Source organism: Beta vulgaris, chromosome 9 (genome assembly GCF_026745355.1).
Source record: "Beta vulgaris subsp. vulgaris cultivar EL10 chromosome 9, EL10.2, whole genome shotgun sequence".
Taxonomy (NCBI): Eukaryota; Viridiplantae; Streptophyta; class Magnoliopsida; order Caryophyllales; family Amaranthaceae; genus Beta; species Beta vulgaris.
Genome location: NC_079210.1, coordinates 4,050,379 through 4,070,839, shown reverse-complemented (window position 1 = coordinate 4,070,839; position 20,461 = coordinate 4,050,379). Strand labels below are relative to the sequence as shown.

At 33.3% G+C, this 20,461-nt stretch overlaps 2 protein-coding genes across 3 annotated transcripts; both read left to right on the top strand.

The window, feature by feature from the left end:
• The first annotated feature begins 12 nt into the window (after positions 1-12).
• On the top strand, positions 13-4,038 carry LOC130590050 (putative disease resistance protein RGA1). The gene is made up of 3 exons (XM_057391935.1): positions 13-3,329; positions 3,772-3,822; positions 3,933-4,038. Exons 1-3 carry the CDS (start codon positions 13-15, stop codon positions 4,036-4,038), a joined length of 3,474 nt encoding a protein of 1,157 aa, XP_057247918.1.
• A 5,553-nt stretch (positions 4,039-9,591) lies between these two features.
• On the top strand, positions 9,592-17,765 carry LOC125493204 (putative disease resistance protein RGA3). Of its 2 annotated transcripts, XM_048636298.2 has the most exons (3): positions 9,592-10,283; positions 12,123-15,850; positions 15,940-17,765. In XM_048636298.2, the coding sequence occupies exon 2, from the start codon at positions 12,281-12,283 to the stop codon at positions 14,192-14,194; it is 1,914 nt and encodes a 637-aa protein (XP_048492255.1). In that variant the 5' UTR covers positions 9,592-10,283; positions 12,123-12,280; the 3' UTR covers positions 14,195-15,850; positions 15,940-17,765. The 2 variants fall into 2 exon arrangements, with proteins under 2 accessions (XP_048492255.1, XP_048492254.1); XM_048636297.2 differs by lacking the exon at positions 9,592-10,283 and having other exon boundaries at positions 10,294-15,850; positions 15,940-17,764.
• Positions 17,766-20,461: the final 2,696 nt, after the last annotated feature.

Below are 20,461 nucleotides of genomic sequence, written 5' to 3'. Positions count from 1 at the left end.
TTTGTCTCAAAAATGGACATTGGATCAGCTATGTCTGTTGTCCAAACTCTATTTACAGCATGTTCAGAACTTAAAGAAATATGCTCCTACTTTGGCTACGAATCTCAACTTGCTGACCTCCAACGTACAGTTTCCACTGTCAAGGCTGTGCTTCTTGATGCAGAGACCAAGCTAGAGCTCTCCAATGAAGCACAGTTGTGGATTGAAGAACTCAAGGATGCTATCTATAATGCTGATGATCTATTCGATAAGTTCGTCACTCTCACTGAGCAAAAGCAGAGGCATGTCATGGAGGGTGGTAAAGCCTCTAAGAAGGTTCGTCGCTTCTTTTCTCGTCATAATCCTTTTAGTTTTGCATACAATATGTCTCAAGAGGTTAAGAAGATTAGGGAGGAGATTGATGCTATTGCCATCAATCATACTAAGTTTGGCTTCTTAAGTCTTGACTCTCAACCTATGAAGAAGAGAAGGGAGGATACTTGTTCTTATGTTTATGAGGATAATATTATTGGGAGGGAGAATGATGTAGACGAGATCGTAGGTGTCTTGCTAGATAGTAATAATGTTGAACGCAATGTTTCTTTCCTTTCTGTTGTCGGCGTAGGAGGGTTGGGGAAAACAGCTCTTGCTCAGCTTGTGTTTAATGATGCAAGGGTCTTAGGTGCCTTTCCATTGAGGTTATGGACTTGTGTATCTGATCATGATCAGAAGCAGTTAGATGTCGAAGGGATTCTTCGTAAGATTCTAGCTTCGATTACTGGTCACCAGCCTGATGGATCCACCAAGGAATGGGTGCAAAGCCAGGTTCGAGAGAAACTAGCGAGCAACAAATGCTTGCTTGTTTTAGATGATGTTTGGACCGAGAACCGCAATCACTGGCTTAATTTGGTCCAGTTCTTGTTAGGAGCTCAAATGCAAAGTTGGGTTTTAGTAACTACACGTTCACAGGAGACTGCAAGAATTATAGGAGATGTTTTTTCGCATAAGCTGCAAGGACTGTCAAATGAGAATTCTTGGCGTTTGTTTAAAAAAGTAGCCTTTGGATCGGAACAATCAGGCCATCATGATGATGATTTGGTTAAAATGGGGCAAGAGATTGCTAAAGGGTGTGCTGGAGTCCCTCTCGCTTTGAGAGTAGTAGGGAGTCTTCTGTATGGGCAAGAGAATAGTAAGTGGCTATCGGTTCAGGAGATAGGGTTAGCCAACGTAAGAGAATGCCAAGATGACATAATGCCTATATTGAAGCTAAGCTACAATAATCTGGAGTCCCCTCTACAGAGTTGCTTCAGTTATTGTTCTTTGTTTCCTAAAGATTTTCGTATTGAGAAGGAAATGTTGATTAGCATGTGGTTGGCACAAGGCTACATTGTTTTATCAGATGAACATCAAAGCTGCAAAGAAGTTGTTGCGAAGGAGTATTTTTCTATTTTGTTGCGCAGATGTTTTTTCCAAGATGTGTCAAAAGATGAATTAGGTGAGATTAGTACATGTAAGATACATGATTTGATGCACGATATTGCTCAGAAGGTAGCAGGAAAGGAGATTTGCGTAAGTGATTGTATCAACGAAAACATGCATAAAAAAGTTCGGCATCTAGTCCTTAAGAGAAGTGAATCTAAAAGAAATATTTTTACTAAGACCCATATTCGTTCGTATCTCCAGGTTGGATGGAGGTTCAACAGGCCCATGATGGATCAGCTCTATTTGGAAGCATTGATATCGAATTTCACGTGCATAAGGGTATTGGACCTGAGTAGGTCAAACATTAAAAGCTTGCCAAGCAGAATAGGCGAACTGCTACATTTAAGGTACTTAGATCTCTCAGGTAATATGGAATTAGAAGTGCTTCCCACGTCAATTAAAAAATTGTATAATCTGGAGACCTTAAGCTTGACTTACTGCGAGAAATTGAAAGAGCTCCCAAAACATATAAGCAAACTGGTTAAGCTTAGGGTTCTAGATATTACGGGATGTCATAATATGAATTATATGCCTGCTGGGTTGGGTATGTTAACCAACCTTCATAGCCTACCAGAGTTTGTGTTGCGTGAAGCTAGTTCAAATTGTAAGCAGTGGTTTGATCATTTGGAAGACTTAAAAGCTCTCAAGAAGCTGAATGGTAGTCTACACTTTAGAATCCAATTCCCCAAAAATGCTCAGATAGATAGTAAAAGGGAAGGTGGATACCTGAAGGACAAGGAACATCTTAAGTGTGCTTATTTTACTTTCCGTGTAACAGGGGTTGACGGAAGGCTAAAAGATAATGAAGAAGCATTAATGGAAGACATGCAGCCGCATTGTAATCTCAAGATATTATATATGTGGCGATACCATGGTGTCAGAATGCCAAGTTGGGCAAAGTCACTGCAAAATCTTGTTGACTTAAAACTTTCTGAGTGTCGGGAGTTGAAGCACCTGGCATGTCTTGGAAACATGCGTCATCTGAAAGTCCTTAGACTTCTTGTGTTGCCTAATTTGGAGTACATAATTGAAAATTGTAGTGCATCACATTTGGCCCGAGCTGTACTGCCAAATGCAGAAGGCTTGTCAGTCCTTCCCTCCCTTGAACGGATTGATTTTTATGATTTGCCAAAACTGAAAGGATGGGTAGCAGATGGTCATCAGCTTGATTGTAGCAGCAGCATGGAGATGGAATCATTGCAATTACTGTGTCTTTCAGGATTAAAGTCATGGAAAATCAATAATTGCCGGGAGCTAAAATTTATTCCGTCGTGTCCCGGTTTGGTACGTTTATCTTTTAAAGGTTTCAGCGAAAGACTCAGAATAATAAAGATGGATGGGCAAAGGGATTTACCCTCTCCTACTACCATTCCCAAATTAAGAAAGGTTACAACAGACAACATGACATGGCTGAAATCACTCCCCATGGAGTCTTTTCAGAAGGTTGAAAGTATGTCAATAAAGGAGGACAAGAAGTTGGAGGGTTTGGGAGAAGTTGAGCAAGTGCTGCGTAGCTGCTCGTCTTCCTTGCGTGGCTTGCACATTAGTTGTTGTGACAATCTAAGTAGTGTATGTGGAGGATTAGAGCATCTCACTTCCTTGGAGAGTTTAAAGATAGTTGGATGCCCTAATCTGAAGTTATCAGAAGAAGAAGAGAAAGAAGATGGTGACGTCATTAGCATACCATGGCGATCATTTCGTCACTCCCTCCACTTGTTGTATTTCAAAGATCTTCCACAACTGATGGATCTGCCTAATTGGATACAACACCTGACTGCGCTCGATAACTTCATGATTGTGAATTGCAAAGAATTGAATTCATTGCCATCTTGGATGTCCAAACTCACCTCTCTCACTGATCTTCGAATGTTGGTGAATTCAAAACGCCTCCATGAGAGATGCCAAAATACCACTGGCGAGGATTGGTCCTACATCAAACACATCCCTCTGATTATTATTGATTGGAAAAATGTAAGAAAACAAATATCCTGATTAACTCTTGTATTTTCATTGTAATCCTCCTACATTGTAATTATTATGTATCTAATTTGTATCTTCTCAACTTATATGGGATGGCAACCTCGCTTTCATTTAAGGATAATTCTGATTATTATTACATATTAAGTTATTGATATTTGTTGTGCATAGTTCACTTCAGATATGCTCTTTGTCAAACTTTCTACTAAGAAAATTATGTAGTTTGTTACCTTGTCTTTGAGTATAAACTACTGAAGTGAATGATACAAATTTCCCATCCAAATTTGCAGCTTAGCTGCTGTTCTTTTTGTGTGAGGTCTGACTCATATGTAGTTTGAAGCTGCTTAATATCTCTAAGATTGGTCAAGTTTACAGCAACATCAAGTAACTCATTCAGCAACGATGTACAATTTTTTTTTCCTTATTTGTCTCTGGAGAACTTGAAATCTAGACACTTTGTGCAAAATGTGTTGTTTATCTTTTCACCTTTTCAGGTTCATGGCTCATAAAGACTTAATTGATCATGGGAAAGTTGGTCTCAGTTCAAGGCTCATTGATGTTATTCCTCCTCTTAATTTTACCTCAAGTACCCATATGTGATACTCGACTCAGATATTGGTATGCGGTTCATCTCGGATATAGATTATGGAGGTTTAGTTACACCAATCATCATTCAAACCATTTCTTTTGGGTACTTAATAGTGAGTGTTTATAAGCATTTTCCTGCTAATGGTTTTCTAGCTAACCCAGAAGCAGTTATATACTTTGCATAGTTCTACAAAATCACGGGTTCACATCTATACAATACAGTTTTATTTACTAGTTCAATTTCGAACAAAGAAGTTGTGTCATCTAGATTTGTTTATGTAATTAATGTTGCCCCTCTTTATTTCTCATGTTTACTAATTGCGACGAAATGCAGACATTTGATATTATTACCGGAGACTGTTTAATCTATCAGCCTTTGTCAAAAAACAAAGTCTGTAATCTATTCACCACCTCTCATATGGTATCTGATACAGATGACAGAAGGCAATGGCTTGCAACTGTTAATTTGTCTAATCCTTGCGCTTTTAAGTTGATCAGTTTACCCTTGTAACTATTCAGGCTATGATTCAGTAAATAGAGTCAACTGATTTGTTAACATATTCAGAAGTAGACTGTCAAATGTCCTTAAAATTATAAATATGGTTCCTTAAATTTTACATAATTTGACAGTGATTTGACAAAAATGAAACATTTTTTACCCTCTCCTGAATATACATGTTCACTTCTCTATGCATGACTTCAAAACCTTGTCTAGGCTGCCAGTCATTGATTAGGTGTTATTCTTTTTTAGCTCTTCATTTTTATAGTATCAATTTGCAGTACCTAATTATGTTATGGTGTATTAGTTAGATGCAAATCATGTTGATGAACCAGAAAAATTGATTCCTTATACTCCACTTTGATAGCCATAAATCTATAACTTGTAAAGCAGCAGATGCCATAACTCTACATAATTGGAGAGTGGAGTTTGTTGGTTACACTCCCTTATCTCTCATAAGTCATAACACCTTGTTAATCTCATTCCCACACATTAAAATTGAAAGTGAAGAAAAAAAGACCCACACTATTTTATCCTTGAAATTCAATACAATATCTATCTTTTTTTACTTTTGTTGTGTACAAATTTATTTCGGGTTTAAGTTGTTATTGTGTATCACTTTCACATTTGTGACTGACTTGGTTTTTTTTCCTTCTGAATTCTCAAGTTTTTCTCGATATCTGCTGCTGACTGACTATTGAAATGGTATTACTACTTTTGACAAAGTACTTATATTGTAAGTTTATATTGATTATTGCCGTATATGACTCAAGAAGGGAGAATAATCGAGGGCATTTATATGAGTTTTTTCATATAAATATGATGAAGAAATACTTCTCAAATTATAAATTTCACATATGACGTCAAATTCCTTATAAGAACTTGTTGAGTAAAAGTTCCTATAAGAGCTTAAAGATTATACTCAATAATGTAACAATAAAGATTTTCAAATCATCTGAGCTGGAGGATTTTAATTAGATTAAGGAAGTAGTCAACTTATATATGTGGGTGGAACAACCTATCCTCTAGTTCAGAAACTCGGAGGAGCTGATTGTAGTACCTGACTGCCAATATGGGTTGTAGATGTACTTTCCTGAGGGCGTAAACGTTTAATATGTACACTCTTCTCAGTACAATTTAATCCTTTTATCTTCACTCAATAGTGAAACTTACCAAAAGCCTGAAGAAACTAAATATCCAGAAATCATTGAGTAGCAACAAAGATACTCAATAGTGAAACTTACCAAAAGCCTGAAGAAACTATTCTATTGGGCACATAAGACACCTAGATTTTATTATCTGAAATATACAAGTCTACCAAAATCTCCTCTGCGCAATAGTCAAACAATCAAACTAGATCCCAAATTCATTGAAAGATTTTGATTTTTGAAAGAAATGGAAGTACCTCTAAAGCATCAAGTTGTTCCAACGCGGGTTTCCTTTGAGGTGCATCATGCGAATTGCCTTCACCATTTCTGCCGTGGTATTTGACTGCAGTGGTGCAATGAGGAGCTTTTAAGATAAATTGCTGGAAACCCAGATTTTGGTTACATTAGTGGTCAAATAAAAAAAACTACCTTCATAACAAATAATATACGAATTTGGTGAAATTTGGCGACACCATGGATCCATGGGTTCAGCTTCGTTTCTGAACTGGGCTACGATTGCATCTGCTGTTCCAATATCATCTGTAGCATCTATTACATCCTCAAGTCCCATTACCAAATTAGCATCTATTACTTGCAGTAAATCAGCTTCTAGTATCTAAAACATGGAAAACTGATGCAAGTACGGTATTACATATTTCCTTGCACAACCTATACCCGAATGTAGGATATCACCATCACCTCCAATCTCATTTGATGTGTCGACAATTACCACCCGTTTGTTGTGCTCATCTGCCAGCATTCTTGCAATCTCTCTGTAAGAAAAATTTCTTACAATATTATGTTTGGCATTTGTAGACAAAATGACCTACAAGTAGTACAATTTCATCACATATAAATGATAGTTACATGATCCATTACATTATTGTATTTATGCAAACAAATTGCAATCACATACCACGCACAGTAGGAGGGTATGACTTCCAAAGATAAACCAAGGCAGAGGAAGCTTTCGATTTCTAAGCAGAACATTCATACCTCTAACCATTTATGTCGCATAAGTAATTTTGATATTACACAATAAGTAATTCTGATAACGTGTCACAAACCATAGAAACATTTAAAAAAGGAACTACCTGATCAAGGTGGTTTTGCCAACTCCAGGAGGTCCTATAACAAAAATTGATCCTCCTCCCCTCAATCAAATCATGGATGATCTCAGCACTCCCAGACGTGCACTACCCACCCGACAAGTAAGCCCAATTATCTGCATCTTACGATTCCGAATGGCACTTATAGGATGCAGTGAACGATCGATACCTGATCGGTTGTCATCTGAAAAATCACCCACCTGAATAATGCAGTTTACTCACAAAATTCAATCATAACAGCAAAGATTGAAGACTTTCATATCTAATTGCAATCAAAGAAGAGTATGACATTATAGCCAATAACAGCAAAGTTTCAGTTAGATTAAGCGAAAAACATTAGAGCTTAAACAATGATATCCTTGGTGTAAATCATATTCCCCCAAAAAAACTAAGTCAATCAAAAGCAATCACCAAATTAACTAACCAAAATTAAGTCAATCCCTAAGCTCAACAAGAAAAATAAGCATTTTTTAAAAATTCTACCAACTATCAAATCCCACCACATTTTCAACATGTAAAGTATGATTAGTTTCATGATGAGTCTCACAACAACATGATCAAGTTATTAAAATAAGGGTTCCAAATCATGGAAAACCAAACAAATGTGTGTCATCTAGTAAGCATTTATGAATAACTAACAACATTCAGAAGCTCGAAATTACATAATAAAGAACAACTACAAACAACTAATCATGAACTCAACATCAATTCATTCAAATTAAGTTTAAAAATTTCAATGAAAAACATTATAACCACACCTAAGGTGCTAAACTAAGATAACAGAGGGAGTTCAAATTAAATTGAAGACTTCTTCGCAATGTCACACCTTCTTCAGAAAACATCCTCAAGAGAAAGATAACAATTTCAGACACTTGCAAATTTTGTAACTCTTCACCAGAATCCACCAATCATATGGTTAGAGATTGCTCTTTTTCGAGCAAAATCTAGAAATCAAGTACCTTAGGCCTTAATACAGCCCCATATACAAACATTAGTTCTTGCGAGTAGAAACTGGAAATCAAGTTACTTTTGTTTCAACTATGTTGGACGTATGACCTCACGAAAATGAAATCCTATTCCGCAATGCATCTACGTCCTTAAGTTGCATGAAGACTCAGTCAACATATGGTGTCATTCTTTCAGAAACACTCGGGATGGTTGTGGGTCCAAGAACCGATCAAGTCCTTGTTGGATCCGCACCATTTTAAAGCGTGTGGGTCCAAGTTTTTCAGATTCAAACTCGCCCCAAGTCTGACCTATGTACACATTTATAATTTGCGAAAAAATGTTGAAATTACACATTTTTACATGCTCACAAATAAGTAATGATGAAATGGAGAAGATTATACAAATGAAGTTTTTAAATATTATTGTTACATAATAAAGTATATGATAATAATGTAAGAATCTTGTATAGTATCGTGTATTTTCAATAGTTTTGTGCACTAAACTTTTGAATAGAAATAGATTTATAGAATATTTTCTTGAGTTATAAGTTTATTACTTTATTGTTCAATAAGTAGTTAATAGTCGAGCTTAGCACTAATATTGTTATATGGTTAAATATTTGGCGGAAAAAACATACATATTAAAGGATATTGATCTTTACTATATAAGCCAAGGGGGCTACGGTGTCCCCTTTTAGAAAGTCTTTTATGTCCTTAGTTTAATATATAATTGGATATTCAAATCTTCTACAATATATCATTTCCTAATTTAAAGATGAGATCAAAATTCTAATGATAAATTAAATTAAATAAGCATTAATAAAGTAACTTGACACAATTAGAAAAATGGTTATTTAATTAAAAAAAAATTACAAATTTAAATTGATTACAAGACCTTATATCTAAATGTTCATTACAAATTCTAATCACTTTACATTAGTTTGTACAACAATAATTATAAATCACACTTCTAAGATTATATATAGATAAAATTTATTAATAACAAACCCAAACCATCGACGCATGCATCACGTGCATAGAAGACTAGTAGTAATAAAAATTAAGGACCCATTTTGAATCCAGGACCCGCTAGAACCAACTGGTCTGGGTAAAATTCAAATGGATCCAAGGGGTCTGGGGTGATTCCACGTCCACTTCTTGTTAGACCTGTCCAAATCCGAACAATTGACCTGAATGACATCCATATATGTGAGTCCTACCTAGGGATGGCAATGGGTGGGATTTAGGTCGGGTGAGCCATCACCCGCATCCATCACCCGGTTAGATTGACTCTCATCCATCCGTCACCCGCTTTACTCATCACCCGAAATCCATCCATCCATCCGTCACCCGATTTACCCATCACCCGAAATCCATCCATCCATCACAACCGGGTGATTCGGGTGGGTCGGGTGATTAACGGATGAAAAATCTAAATATCAAATTTAGATTATAACTATTAAAAAAATAATGTACTCAATTTCCACCTAAACTTTCCGAAATCATAAATGAATATGCCGATGTTTTTAGCATAAAGAAAAGGTGACGTCGCACTATACAAGTTTTAAGAAGTCGTTTTCACAATAATAAAGTCTCGACAACAATACTTCAACAATACGAGTTTCAAAAATACGAGTTTGAACAAAAAAAATTAAACGGATGGATAATGGGTCGGGTGCTTAAACAGGTGGTGGATCGGGTGATGGGTGAGAAATGGTCACCCGCATCCTACCCGCATCCGTCACCAGGTTCATCCGTCACCCGGTCTTCATCCGTTTATTACGGTTTTCCACCCTTTTATTTATACAGGATGGAGCGGTTAGTGGATAGGATAATGCCATCTCTAGTCCTACCACCCAAAAACCTAAGTCATGTCATTATGGTTCGACGCTCTCCCCCAAGTCATCCTTACCAGCTTGATAAATAAAAGAAGAAACCACAAATATGGAGCAGCCATCGGTTAGAGTATCAACACCCATTCGGGAACCTTAATCGTATCAAGTGCTTAACACATCTTTGGTTTCTACTTTCTAGCCATCTTGCAAGCATATAAGCTTATGTTCTCCGCCATGCAGTCAAAGAAGTAGCGGGTTTGCAATAGCCCAAACTTTAAGCAGGTTTCATTAGGTTAATTGTATATTAAACTTGAGTAAAACATTTTTATTTATTTATTTTATTAGGAAATTAAATCAACCAAGGGCTGACTCTACAAGGCTACTAGCTTACTAGCCTGTAGAAAACACTAACACATTAATTGGTAAGGCATGTATAGCATGTTAAGGAAATACCTCATATCGAACCCCTAACCTTTACTCACTTGAGCTAACTTGAATCCTTTATTAAAACATCCTTGATAAAGGTGAATTTTAATTTCTAAAGAGAATTTTTGTTGTCAAATTTCCATCTTCCTTGAATGCCAAAAATTTTCCTTCACGGGTTACTCCATCCTGTTCCTCGGGTTGTTCCGGCGTCACTGCTCCTCTGTTTTCCGACTTTTGTGCTTCGTTTCTCCGGTGGCAGTGTTTTGGTGTCGGTGGTGGTGTTTCACATCCTGGTATTTGTCCAATTTCATATATTATTGTTCTTGGAAATCTGAAATTGATTTTGATTGTTTTGTTCCTTTGATATTTAAGAGAAGCAACATCTATCTAATTTATGTTTACTCAATATATAAGATGTACTCATCTTCCTTGATAATCGATCCGTATATGACTAACCATTAGTATTTTATCATGTATAATCTCCTTTTGAGGAGTCTTAATATTTTTTTTTTCATTAACTCTTTACTTGGTTTAATATTTTATAGCTATTGTGAGTACCGACTAGTCTACCTCTAAAACTGAGGTGTATATTTCTTGCATTTAAAAAATATTACAGGATCTTGATTCAAGGGATATGCTTTGATTTGATTCTCATATTCACGTTGGACCAAATGTGGAGTAATTAATGACATTCTGGCATTACTCTTTGAGCAATCTCTTGCCCTTATTATTTAATGTTCCCATGTTTAGAGATTTTTGTCCTTTAATAAACACTTGTGTAGTTCTATGTATTATTAATTGGAAAATGTTTGAGTAACTCTTAGGGTTGTCAACCCTCTTAGATACATTAGAATAAAATATTAATATGTATGTAATAAATGAGGAGAGAAGAGATAAAAAATAATGTTTTAATGTATTCCTAACCAATGAAAATTCAATAATAGGAGGGTTGGCAACCTTTAGAGCATGAGCAATGGGGTTGGTTTTGGTTGGTCTAGCAAAAAGTAAAGCTAGCTTTACTTAGCTTTACCATTGGAGCAATTGGCCCTTGGAGTTGGTTGATCTGGAATTCTAGACCAACCATGCCTTGGATGGTGTCCATAACAACAAATGGGGTGTTGCCACATGTATCAATATTGCTTTATTGTTGCTGTTTTTTTTTTACAAGATTGTTTTTTTTTTTTGTTTTAAAGTAAATAAAATCAGCTTATAATTTTTAAAAAAAAATTACATTACAACTATAAAAAAAATTATCTATAAATTGAGCCTAAATTTGATATATTTTATCATATTTTTTCACAACCTACTTTTGTTTCTAATAACTTTCTCCTACCTAAAATTATTCAAAATGTATATAAATTATTTAATATATCACTAATTAAAACATGAATAAAAATTATCTACTCTATATAAGAATAAGAACATTTTCAATAGGAAAGAGATTTTTGTCCTTTAATAAACACTTGTGTAGTACTCCCTCCGTCCCAAAATATAGTTCCCATTTCCCTTTTTTCACGGTAATTTATGCAAGTAGAATATAAGAGCGATAATAAAGATTTTTTTGTTTATTTCAATAAATGTTGTATGGGAAAAAATGATTTTAGGAGAGATAATGGAGAATAATTGGTGAAAGATCATTAATTCTAACATTTTGGTTGAATAAACAAAGGAAAAAACAAAATTCAAGAAGCAAATAAATGATGGGACACGGTTTTTATAGACAAATTACGGAAAAATGTAAAACTAAATATGGAAATGGGAACTATATTTTGGGACACCCAATATGAAAATGGGAACTATATTTTGGGACGGAGGGAGTATTATGTATTATTAATTATGATGCCTCACTTGTTATGTTCCCCAATGGCGTGGTTGACTTTACGTTGTCACTAACTCACTAAATCACTAGTATAAAGGTGGTGTGCAGTCAAGTTAGTAGTCACCATTGATTAATCACCCACTATACTTGAATCCTCACAACTTTGATCCCTTTTGTTTCAACTTTGTCTCAAAAATGGACATTGGATCAGCTATGTCTGTTGTCGAAACTCTATTTACAGCATGTTCAAAACTGAAAGAAATATGCTCCTACTTTGGCTACGAATCTCAACTTGCTGACCTCCAACGTACAGTTTCTACTGTCAAGGCTGTGCTTCTTGATGCAGAGACCAAGCTAGAGCTCTCCAATGAAGCACAGTTATGGATTGAAGAGCTCAAAGATGCTATCTATAATGCTGATGATCTATTTGATAGGTTTGTCACTCTCACTGAACAGAAGCAGAGGGAAGTCATGGAAGATGGTAAAGTCTCTAAACAAGTGTCTCGCTTCTTTTCTCGTCACAATCCTTTTAGTTTTGCATATAATATGTCTCATGAAGTTAAGAAGATTAGGGAGGAGATTGATGCTATTGCTAGTAATCATACTAAGTTTGGCTTCTTAAGTCTTGACTCTCAGCCTATTAGGAAGAGAAGAGAGGATACTTGTTCTTATGTTTATGAGGATAATATTATTGGGAGGGAGGATGATGTAGACGAGATCGTAGGTGTCTTGCTAGATAGTAATAATGTTGAACGCAATGTTTCTTTCCTTTCTGTTGTCGGCGTAGGAGGGTTGGGGAAAACTGCTCTTGCTCAGCTTGTTTTTAACGATGCAAGGGTCTTAAGTGCCTTTCCGTCGAGGCTGTGGACTTGTGTATCTGATCATGATCAGAAACAGTTGGATGTCGAAGGGATTCTTCGTAAGATCCTAGCTTCCGTTACTGGTCACCAGCCTGATGGATCCACCAAAGAATGGGTGCAAAGCCAGGTTCGAGAGAAACTAGCAAGTGACAAATGCTTGCTTGTTTTAGATGATGTATGGACTGAGAACCGCAATCACTGGCTTAAATTGGTGGAATACTTGTTAGGAGCCCGAATGGGAAGTTGGGTTCTAGTAACTACACGTTCACAGGAGACTACAAGAATTATAGGAGATGGTATTTCGCATAAGCTGCAAGGACTGTCAAATGAGAATTCTTGGCATTTGTTTAAAAAAGTAGCCTTTGGATCGGAACAATCAGGTCATCATGATGATGACTTGGTTAAAATAGGGCAAGAGATTGTTAAAGGGTGTGCTGGAGTCCCTCTCGCTCTCAGAGTAGTAGGGAGTCTTATGTATGGTCAAGAGAAGAGTAAGTGGTTGTCCATTCAGGAAATAGGTTTAGCCAACATAAGAGAATGCCAAGATGACATAATGCCAATATTGAAGCTAAGCTACAATAATCTGGAGTCCCCTCTACAATGTTGCTTCAGTTATTGTGCTTTGTTTCCTAAAGATTATGTGATTCAGAAGGAAATGTTGATTAGTATGTGGTTGGCACAAGGCTATATTGTTTTATCAAATGAATATCAAAGTAAAGAAGTTGTTGCGGAGGAGTATTTTTCTATTTTGTCGCGTAGATGTTTTTTCCAAGATGTGTCAAAAGATCAATTAGGTGAGATTAATACATGTAAGATACATGATTTGATGCACGATATTGCTCAGAAGGTAGCAGGAAAGGAGATTTGCATAAGTGATTGTATCAATGAAAACATGCATAAAAAAGTTCGGCATCTTGTCCTTGAGAGAGGTGAATCTAAAAGAAATATTTTCACTAAGACCCGTATTCGTTCGTATGTCCAGGTAGAATTGTATAAGTCCGAGAGGCCCAGGATGGACCAGCTCTATTTGGAGGAATTACTAGCGAATTTCACGTGCATGAGGGTATTGGACCTGAGTTGGTCAAACATTGAAAGCTTGCCAAGCAGAATAGGTGAACTGCTACATTTAAGGTACTTAGATCTCTCAGGTAATAAAGAATTAGAAGTGCTTCCCACGTCAATTAAGAAACTATATAATCTAGAGACCTTAAACTTGAATCGCTGCAAGAAATTGAAAGAGCTACCAAAACATATAAGCAAACTGGTTAAGCTTAGGGTTCTAGATATTGAGGTATGCAACAATCTGAATTATATGCCTGCTGGGTTGGGTATGTTAACAAACCTTCATAGCCTACCATTGCTTGTGTTGCGTGAAGCTAGTTCAAATTGTAAGCAGTGGTTTGATCATCTGGAAGACTTAAAAGCTCTCAAGAATCTGAAAGGTAGTCTAGGCATCTGTATCCAACTCCCCAAAAATGCTAAGATAGATATTAAAAGGGAAGGAGGATACCTGAAGGACAAATAACATCTTAAGCGTATTAATTTTCTTTTAGTGTAACAGAGGTTGACAGAAGGCTAATAGATAATGAAGATGCATTAATGGAAGACATGCGGCCGCATTGTAATCTCAAGATATTACAAATTTGGGGATACCATGGTGTCAGAATGCCAAGTTGGGCAAAGTCTCTGCAAAATCTTGTTAATATAGAACTTGTTAGCTGTGAGGAGTTGAAGCAACTGGCATGTCTTGGAAACCTGTGTCGTCTGAAAGTCCTTGGACTTCTCGACTTGCCTAATTTGGAGTACATAATTGAAAATAGTAGTGCATCACATATGGCCCGAGCTGTACTGCCAAATGCAGAAGGCTTGTCAGTCCTTCCCTCCCTTGAACGGATTGAGTTTAATAGTTTGCCAAAACTGAAAGGATGGGTAGCAGATGGTCATCAGCTTGATTGTAGCAGCAGCATGGAGATGAAATCATTGCTGTGTCTTTCAGGATTGAAGTCATGGGACATCAATGACTGCCCGGAGCTAAAATCTATTCCGTCGTGTCCCGGTTTGGTAAGTTTATGTTTTAATGGTTTCAGCGAAAGACTGAGAATAATAAAGATTGATAAACAAAGGGATTTACCCTCTCCTAGTACCTCATCTTCACCTTTCGTATTGGATCCCATTCCCAAATTAATAGATATTTCAACGGACAACATGAGATGGCTGAAATCACTCCCCATGGAGTCTTTTCAGAAGGTTGAAAGGATGGTAATATGGGGGGACAAGAAGTTGGAGGGTTTGGAAGAAGTTGAGCAAGTGCTGCGTAGCTGCTCGTCTTCCTTGCGTTACTTGGAAATACGTTTTTGTGACAATCTAAGGAGTGTATGTGGAGGATTTGAGCATCTCACTTCCTTGGAGAGTTTAATCATAGAAAGATGCCCTAATCTGAAGCTATCAGAAGAAGAAGAGAAAGAAGATGGTGATGGCATTAGCATGCCATGGCGATCCTTTCGTCACTCCCTCCACTATTTAACTTTACAATTTCTTCCACAGCTGATCGATCTGCCTAATTGGATACAGCATTTGACTGCTCTCAAAAAATTCAAGATTGTGTATTGCAAAGAATTGAATTCCTTGCCATCTTTGATGTCTAAACTCACCTCTCTCAGGGATCTTCGAATCTTGTTGAATTCAGAACGCCTCCATGAGAGATGCCAAAATACCACTGGCGAGGATTGGTCCTACATCAAACACATCCCTAAGATTACTATTAATGACAAAGATGTAAGAAAATAAATATCGTGATTGGATCTAACATTTTCATTGTAATCCTCCTCAATTGTACTTTAATACTTCTACTTATATGGGATGGCAACCAGGCTTTCATTGAAGCACTTTTATGATTATTAATTATTATTCCATGTTAAGTTATTAATATTTGTTCTTTATAGTTCACTTCAGATCTGCTCTTTGTCAATCTTTCTACAAAGAAAAATATGTACTCTGTCTATTACCTGTCTTTCAGTATGAACAACTGAAATGAATGATACAAAGTAAACAATTTTGCCATCCAAATTTTCCCATCCAAATTTGCAGCATAGCTGCTGTTTTTGTGTGCGTGAGGTCTGACTCATATGTAGTTTGAAGCTGCTTAATATCTCTAACATTGGTCAAATTTTACAGCAATGATGTACAATTTTTTTCCCTTATTTGTCTCTGGAGAATTTGAAAGCTAGACACTTTGTGCAAAATTTGATGTTTGTCTTTTGACCTTTTCAGGTTCATGGCTCATAAAGGCTTAATTGATCACGGGAAAGCTGGTTACATTTCAAGGCTCATTGATACTCAACTTGGATATTGGTATGCGGTTCATTTCGGACATAAATCATGCAGGTTTAGTAATAGCAACTGTCATTCGAACTATTTCCTTGTGGGTACTCAACAGTGAGTGCTTATAAGCATTTTCTTGCTCATGGTTTTTCTTTCCGAAACCCAGAAGCAGTTATATACTTCCATAGTTCTACAAAATCGCAGGCTTACATGTATACAGTTAGTTATTCATTAGTTCAATTTCGAACAAAGAAGTTGCCTCTTCTGGATCTGCATTAATGTTGCACATCTTTAATTATTTTTGTTTACCAAAAGCGACGAAATGTGGAATTTGATATTATTGTCGGAGACTGTTTAATATATCAGCCTTTGTCAAAAAATAAAGTCTGTAATCTATCCACCACCTCTCATATGGTATCTGATACAGATGACAGAAGGCAATGGCTTGCAACTGTTAATTTCTCTAATCATTAGGCTTTTAAGTTGATCAGTTTACCCTTGTAACTATTCAGGCTATGTTTAGTTCACCTGAAATTTTCTGATCTGAACTTATCTGATCTGATCTGAACTTATTTTTTCTGATCTGATCTGAACTTATTTTTTCTGATCTGATCTGATCTGAACTTATTTTTTCTGATTTGATCATCTGATCTGATTAGATCTGAAATAAGCAAAAATAAGGTGAACTGAACATAGCCTCAGTCTATGATTCAGTAAATAGAGTCAAGTGATTTGTTAACATATTCAGAAGTAGGCTGTCAAATGTCCTTAGAATTATAAAGATGGTTCCTTAAGTTTACCCTTGTAACTATGCATGACTTCAAAACCTTGTTTTTGCGGTATATATTGATCACCAGTTGGTTGTGCTAGGTTGTTTTTTAGCTCTTCATTTTTATAGTATCAATTTGCAGTACCTAGTTCTATTATGGTGTATTAGTTAAATGCAAATCATGTTGATGAACCAGAAATTGGAGAGTGGAGTTTGTTGGTTACAGTCCCTTGTCTCTCACAAGTGATAACACCTTGTTAATCTCATTCCCACACATTAAAATTGAAAGTGAAGAAAAAAAGACCCAAACTATTTTATCCTTGAAATTCAATACAGTATCAATTTTTTTTACCTTTGTTGTGTATGTCAAATTTATTTTGATTTAAACTGTTGTTATTGTGTATAACTTTCACATTTGTGACTTACTTGGTTTTTTTCCCTTTTGAATTCTCAAGCTTTTCTCGATATCTGCTGCTGACGGACTATTGAAATGGTATTACTACTTTTGACAAAGTACTTATATTGTAAGGGGCGTTTGGTTCGTTGAGAGGAAAGGGAAAGGTTATGAGAAAGGGTTATAAGAGGAATGGAAAGAGTTTCCCTTGGATTAAAAATGTTGTTTGGTTAGGAACATCAAATAAAATAGAAAATTATTATTATTATTTAATAATAATAATAACAAATAAAAATATTAAATAATAAATAATAAAATAATAAATAATAAATAATGAATAATGAATAATGAATAATAAATCATAAATAATAAATGATAAATAACAAATAACAAATAACAAATAACAAATAACAAACAACAAGTAACAAGTAACAAGTAACAAGTAACAAGTAACAAGTAACAAGTAACAAGTAACAAGTAACAAGTAATAAATAATAAATAATAAATAATAAATAATAAATAATAAATAATAAATAATAAATAATAAATAATAAATAATAAATAATAAATAATCAATAATAAATAAACAATAATAAATAATAAATAATAAAAAATAAATAAACAATAATAAATAATAAATCATAAAAAATAAATAACAAATAATAAATAATCAATAATAAATAAACAATAATAAATAATAAATAATAAAAAAAATAAACAATAATAAATAAACAATAATAAATAATAAATAATAAAAAAAATAAACAATAATAAATAAACAATAATAAATAAACAATAATAAATAATAAATAATAAATAATAAATAATAAATAATAAATAATAAATAATAAATAATAAATAATAAATAATAAATAATAAATAATAAATAATAAATAATAAATAATAAATAATAAATAATAAATAATATAAATAATAAATAATAAGTAATAAAAATAATAAATAATAAATAATAAATAATAAATAATAAATAATAATAATAATAATAAATAATAAATAATAAATAATAAATAATAAATAATAAATAATAAATAATAAATAATAAATAATAAATAATAAATAATCAATAATCAATAATAAATAATAAATAATCAATAATAAATAAACAATAATAAATAATATATAATAAAAAAATAAACAATAATAAATAAACAATAATAAATAATAAATAACAAATAATAAATAATAAATAATAAATAATAAATAATGAATAATAAATAATAAATAATTAATAATTAATAATAAATAATAAATAATAAGTAATAAGTAATAAATAATAAATAATAAATAATAAATAATAAATAATAAATAATAAATAATAAATAATAAATAATAAATAATAAATAATAAATAATAATAATAAATAATAAATAATAAATAATAAATAATAAATAATAAATAATAAATAATAAATAATAAATAATAAATAATAAATAATAAATAATAAATAATAAATAATAAATAATACTCCCTCTGTTTTTTTTATCATTCCTACTTTTCTGTGCGCGTCTTCCAATGCACATTTTAAAACTTAAATATCTTTCATTATATATTAGTAAAAATTATAACGATTAAATATGAATAAAGTACTAATTGAGACGAATCAAACAAGACCCCGCATGGCTATGTTTTTTCTTATAAATTGAGAACATTTGAGAAGATTCTCTCTATGCATGAATAGTGTCAAGATTCCAAGTGAGAAAGATAAAAAAAACAGAGGGAGTAAATAATAAATAATAAATAATAAATAATAAATAATAAATAATAAATAATAAATAATAAATAATAAATAAGAAATAATAAATAATAAATAATAATAATAATAATAATATATAATAAATAATAAATAATAAATAATAAATAATAAATAATAAATAATAAATAATAAATAATAAATAATAAATAATAAATAATAAATAATAAATAATAAATAATAAATAATAAATAATAAATAATAAATAATAAATAATAAATAATTAATAATAAATATTAAATATTAAATATTAAATATTAAATATTAATAAAATAATTTCAATAATAATTATAATAATAATTATAATAATTAAATTGATAATAATATATAATAATAATAATAATAATACATAATATCATAATAATAAATAATATCATAATAATAAATAATAATAATATATAATAATAATAATAATGAATAATAATAAATAGTAATATTAATGATAAATAATAATAATGATAATAATAGTAATTATTATTATTAAATAATAATAATAATAAATAAATTATTATTATTATTATTAAATAATAATAATAAAAATAAATAATAATAATAATAATATTATATTATTATTAATATGGTAGAGGGATATGGGGTAATCCCAAACCTTGGGGGTGGTGGAGAATCAATCTAAGGGAAAGGAGGGTAATCCTAATAAGAAAAAGGGGTAAAGGGTTTGAAAAAACACACTAACCAAACACTCACAAAGGGAGACAAGGAACTCAATTCCCTTTCCCTTTCTTGAAACCCTCCAACCAAACGCCCCCTAAGTTTGTATTGATTATGCCATATATGACTCAAGAAGGGAGAATAATTGAGGGCATTTAAGTTTGGAGGTATATGAGTTGTTTCATATAATATAATGAAGAAATACTTCTTAAATTATTAATTTCACATATGACGTCAAATTCCTTATGTCTAGTTTTTTTAAGAATCTCACGCACGTTAGCCACGATCCACTTCATACATCCAATACAAGCCGCTTCTCCGATCACGATCATATCCATGTTTTTTTCTATGTGTCAGAGCCTTCACGTGCATTCATGATTCACCTCATTCTGTCATTCATAATTTCCCCTTTAACCTTTTCAGACAAAAAAAAAAAAAACAGTGTCTTAGTATCACCAAGTCTAAAATACAAATTATTGTGTAAAAGTTCCAATATATAAGAGCTTAAAGATTATACATTACAATGTATTAATAAAGATTTTCAAATCACCTGGGCTGGAAGGTAAAATCTGGTAAGAGTAGAGCGGGAAATGGATTTTAATTAGATTAAGGGAGTAGTCAACTTATATATGTGGGTGGAACAACCTACCCTCTAGTTCAGAAACTCGGAGGTAGGGATGGGCATGGGTCCAGGACCCTACCCGAACCCTGCTGGACCGGACCCTAATTTTAAGGTCTGGGTCCAACATTTTCAGACCCTAAGGGTCCGGGTTCGGGTCCAGTGAATTTTTTAGGGTCCGGGTCTTAATATTTTGGACTCAAACCCGACCCTTAGATCCTAAACGTATTTAATATATACATTTTAACT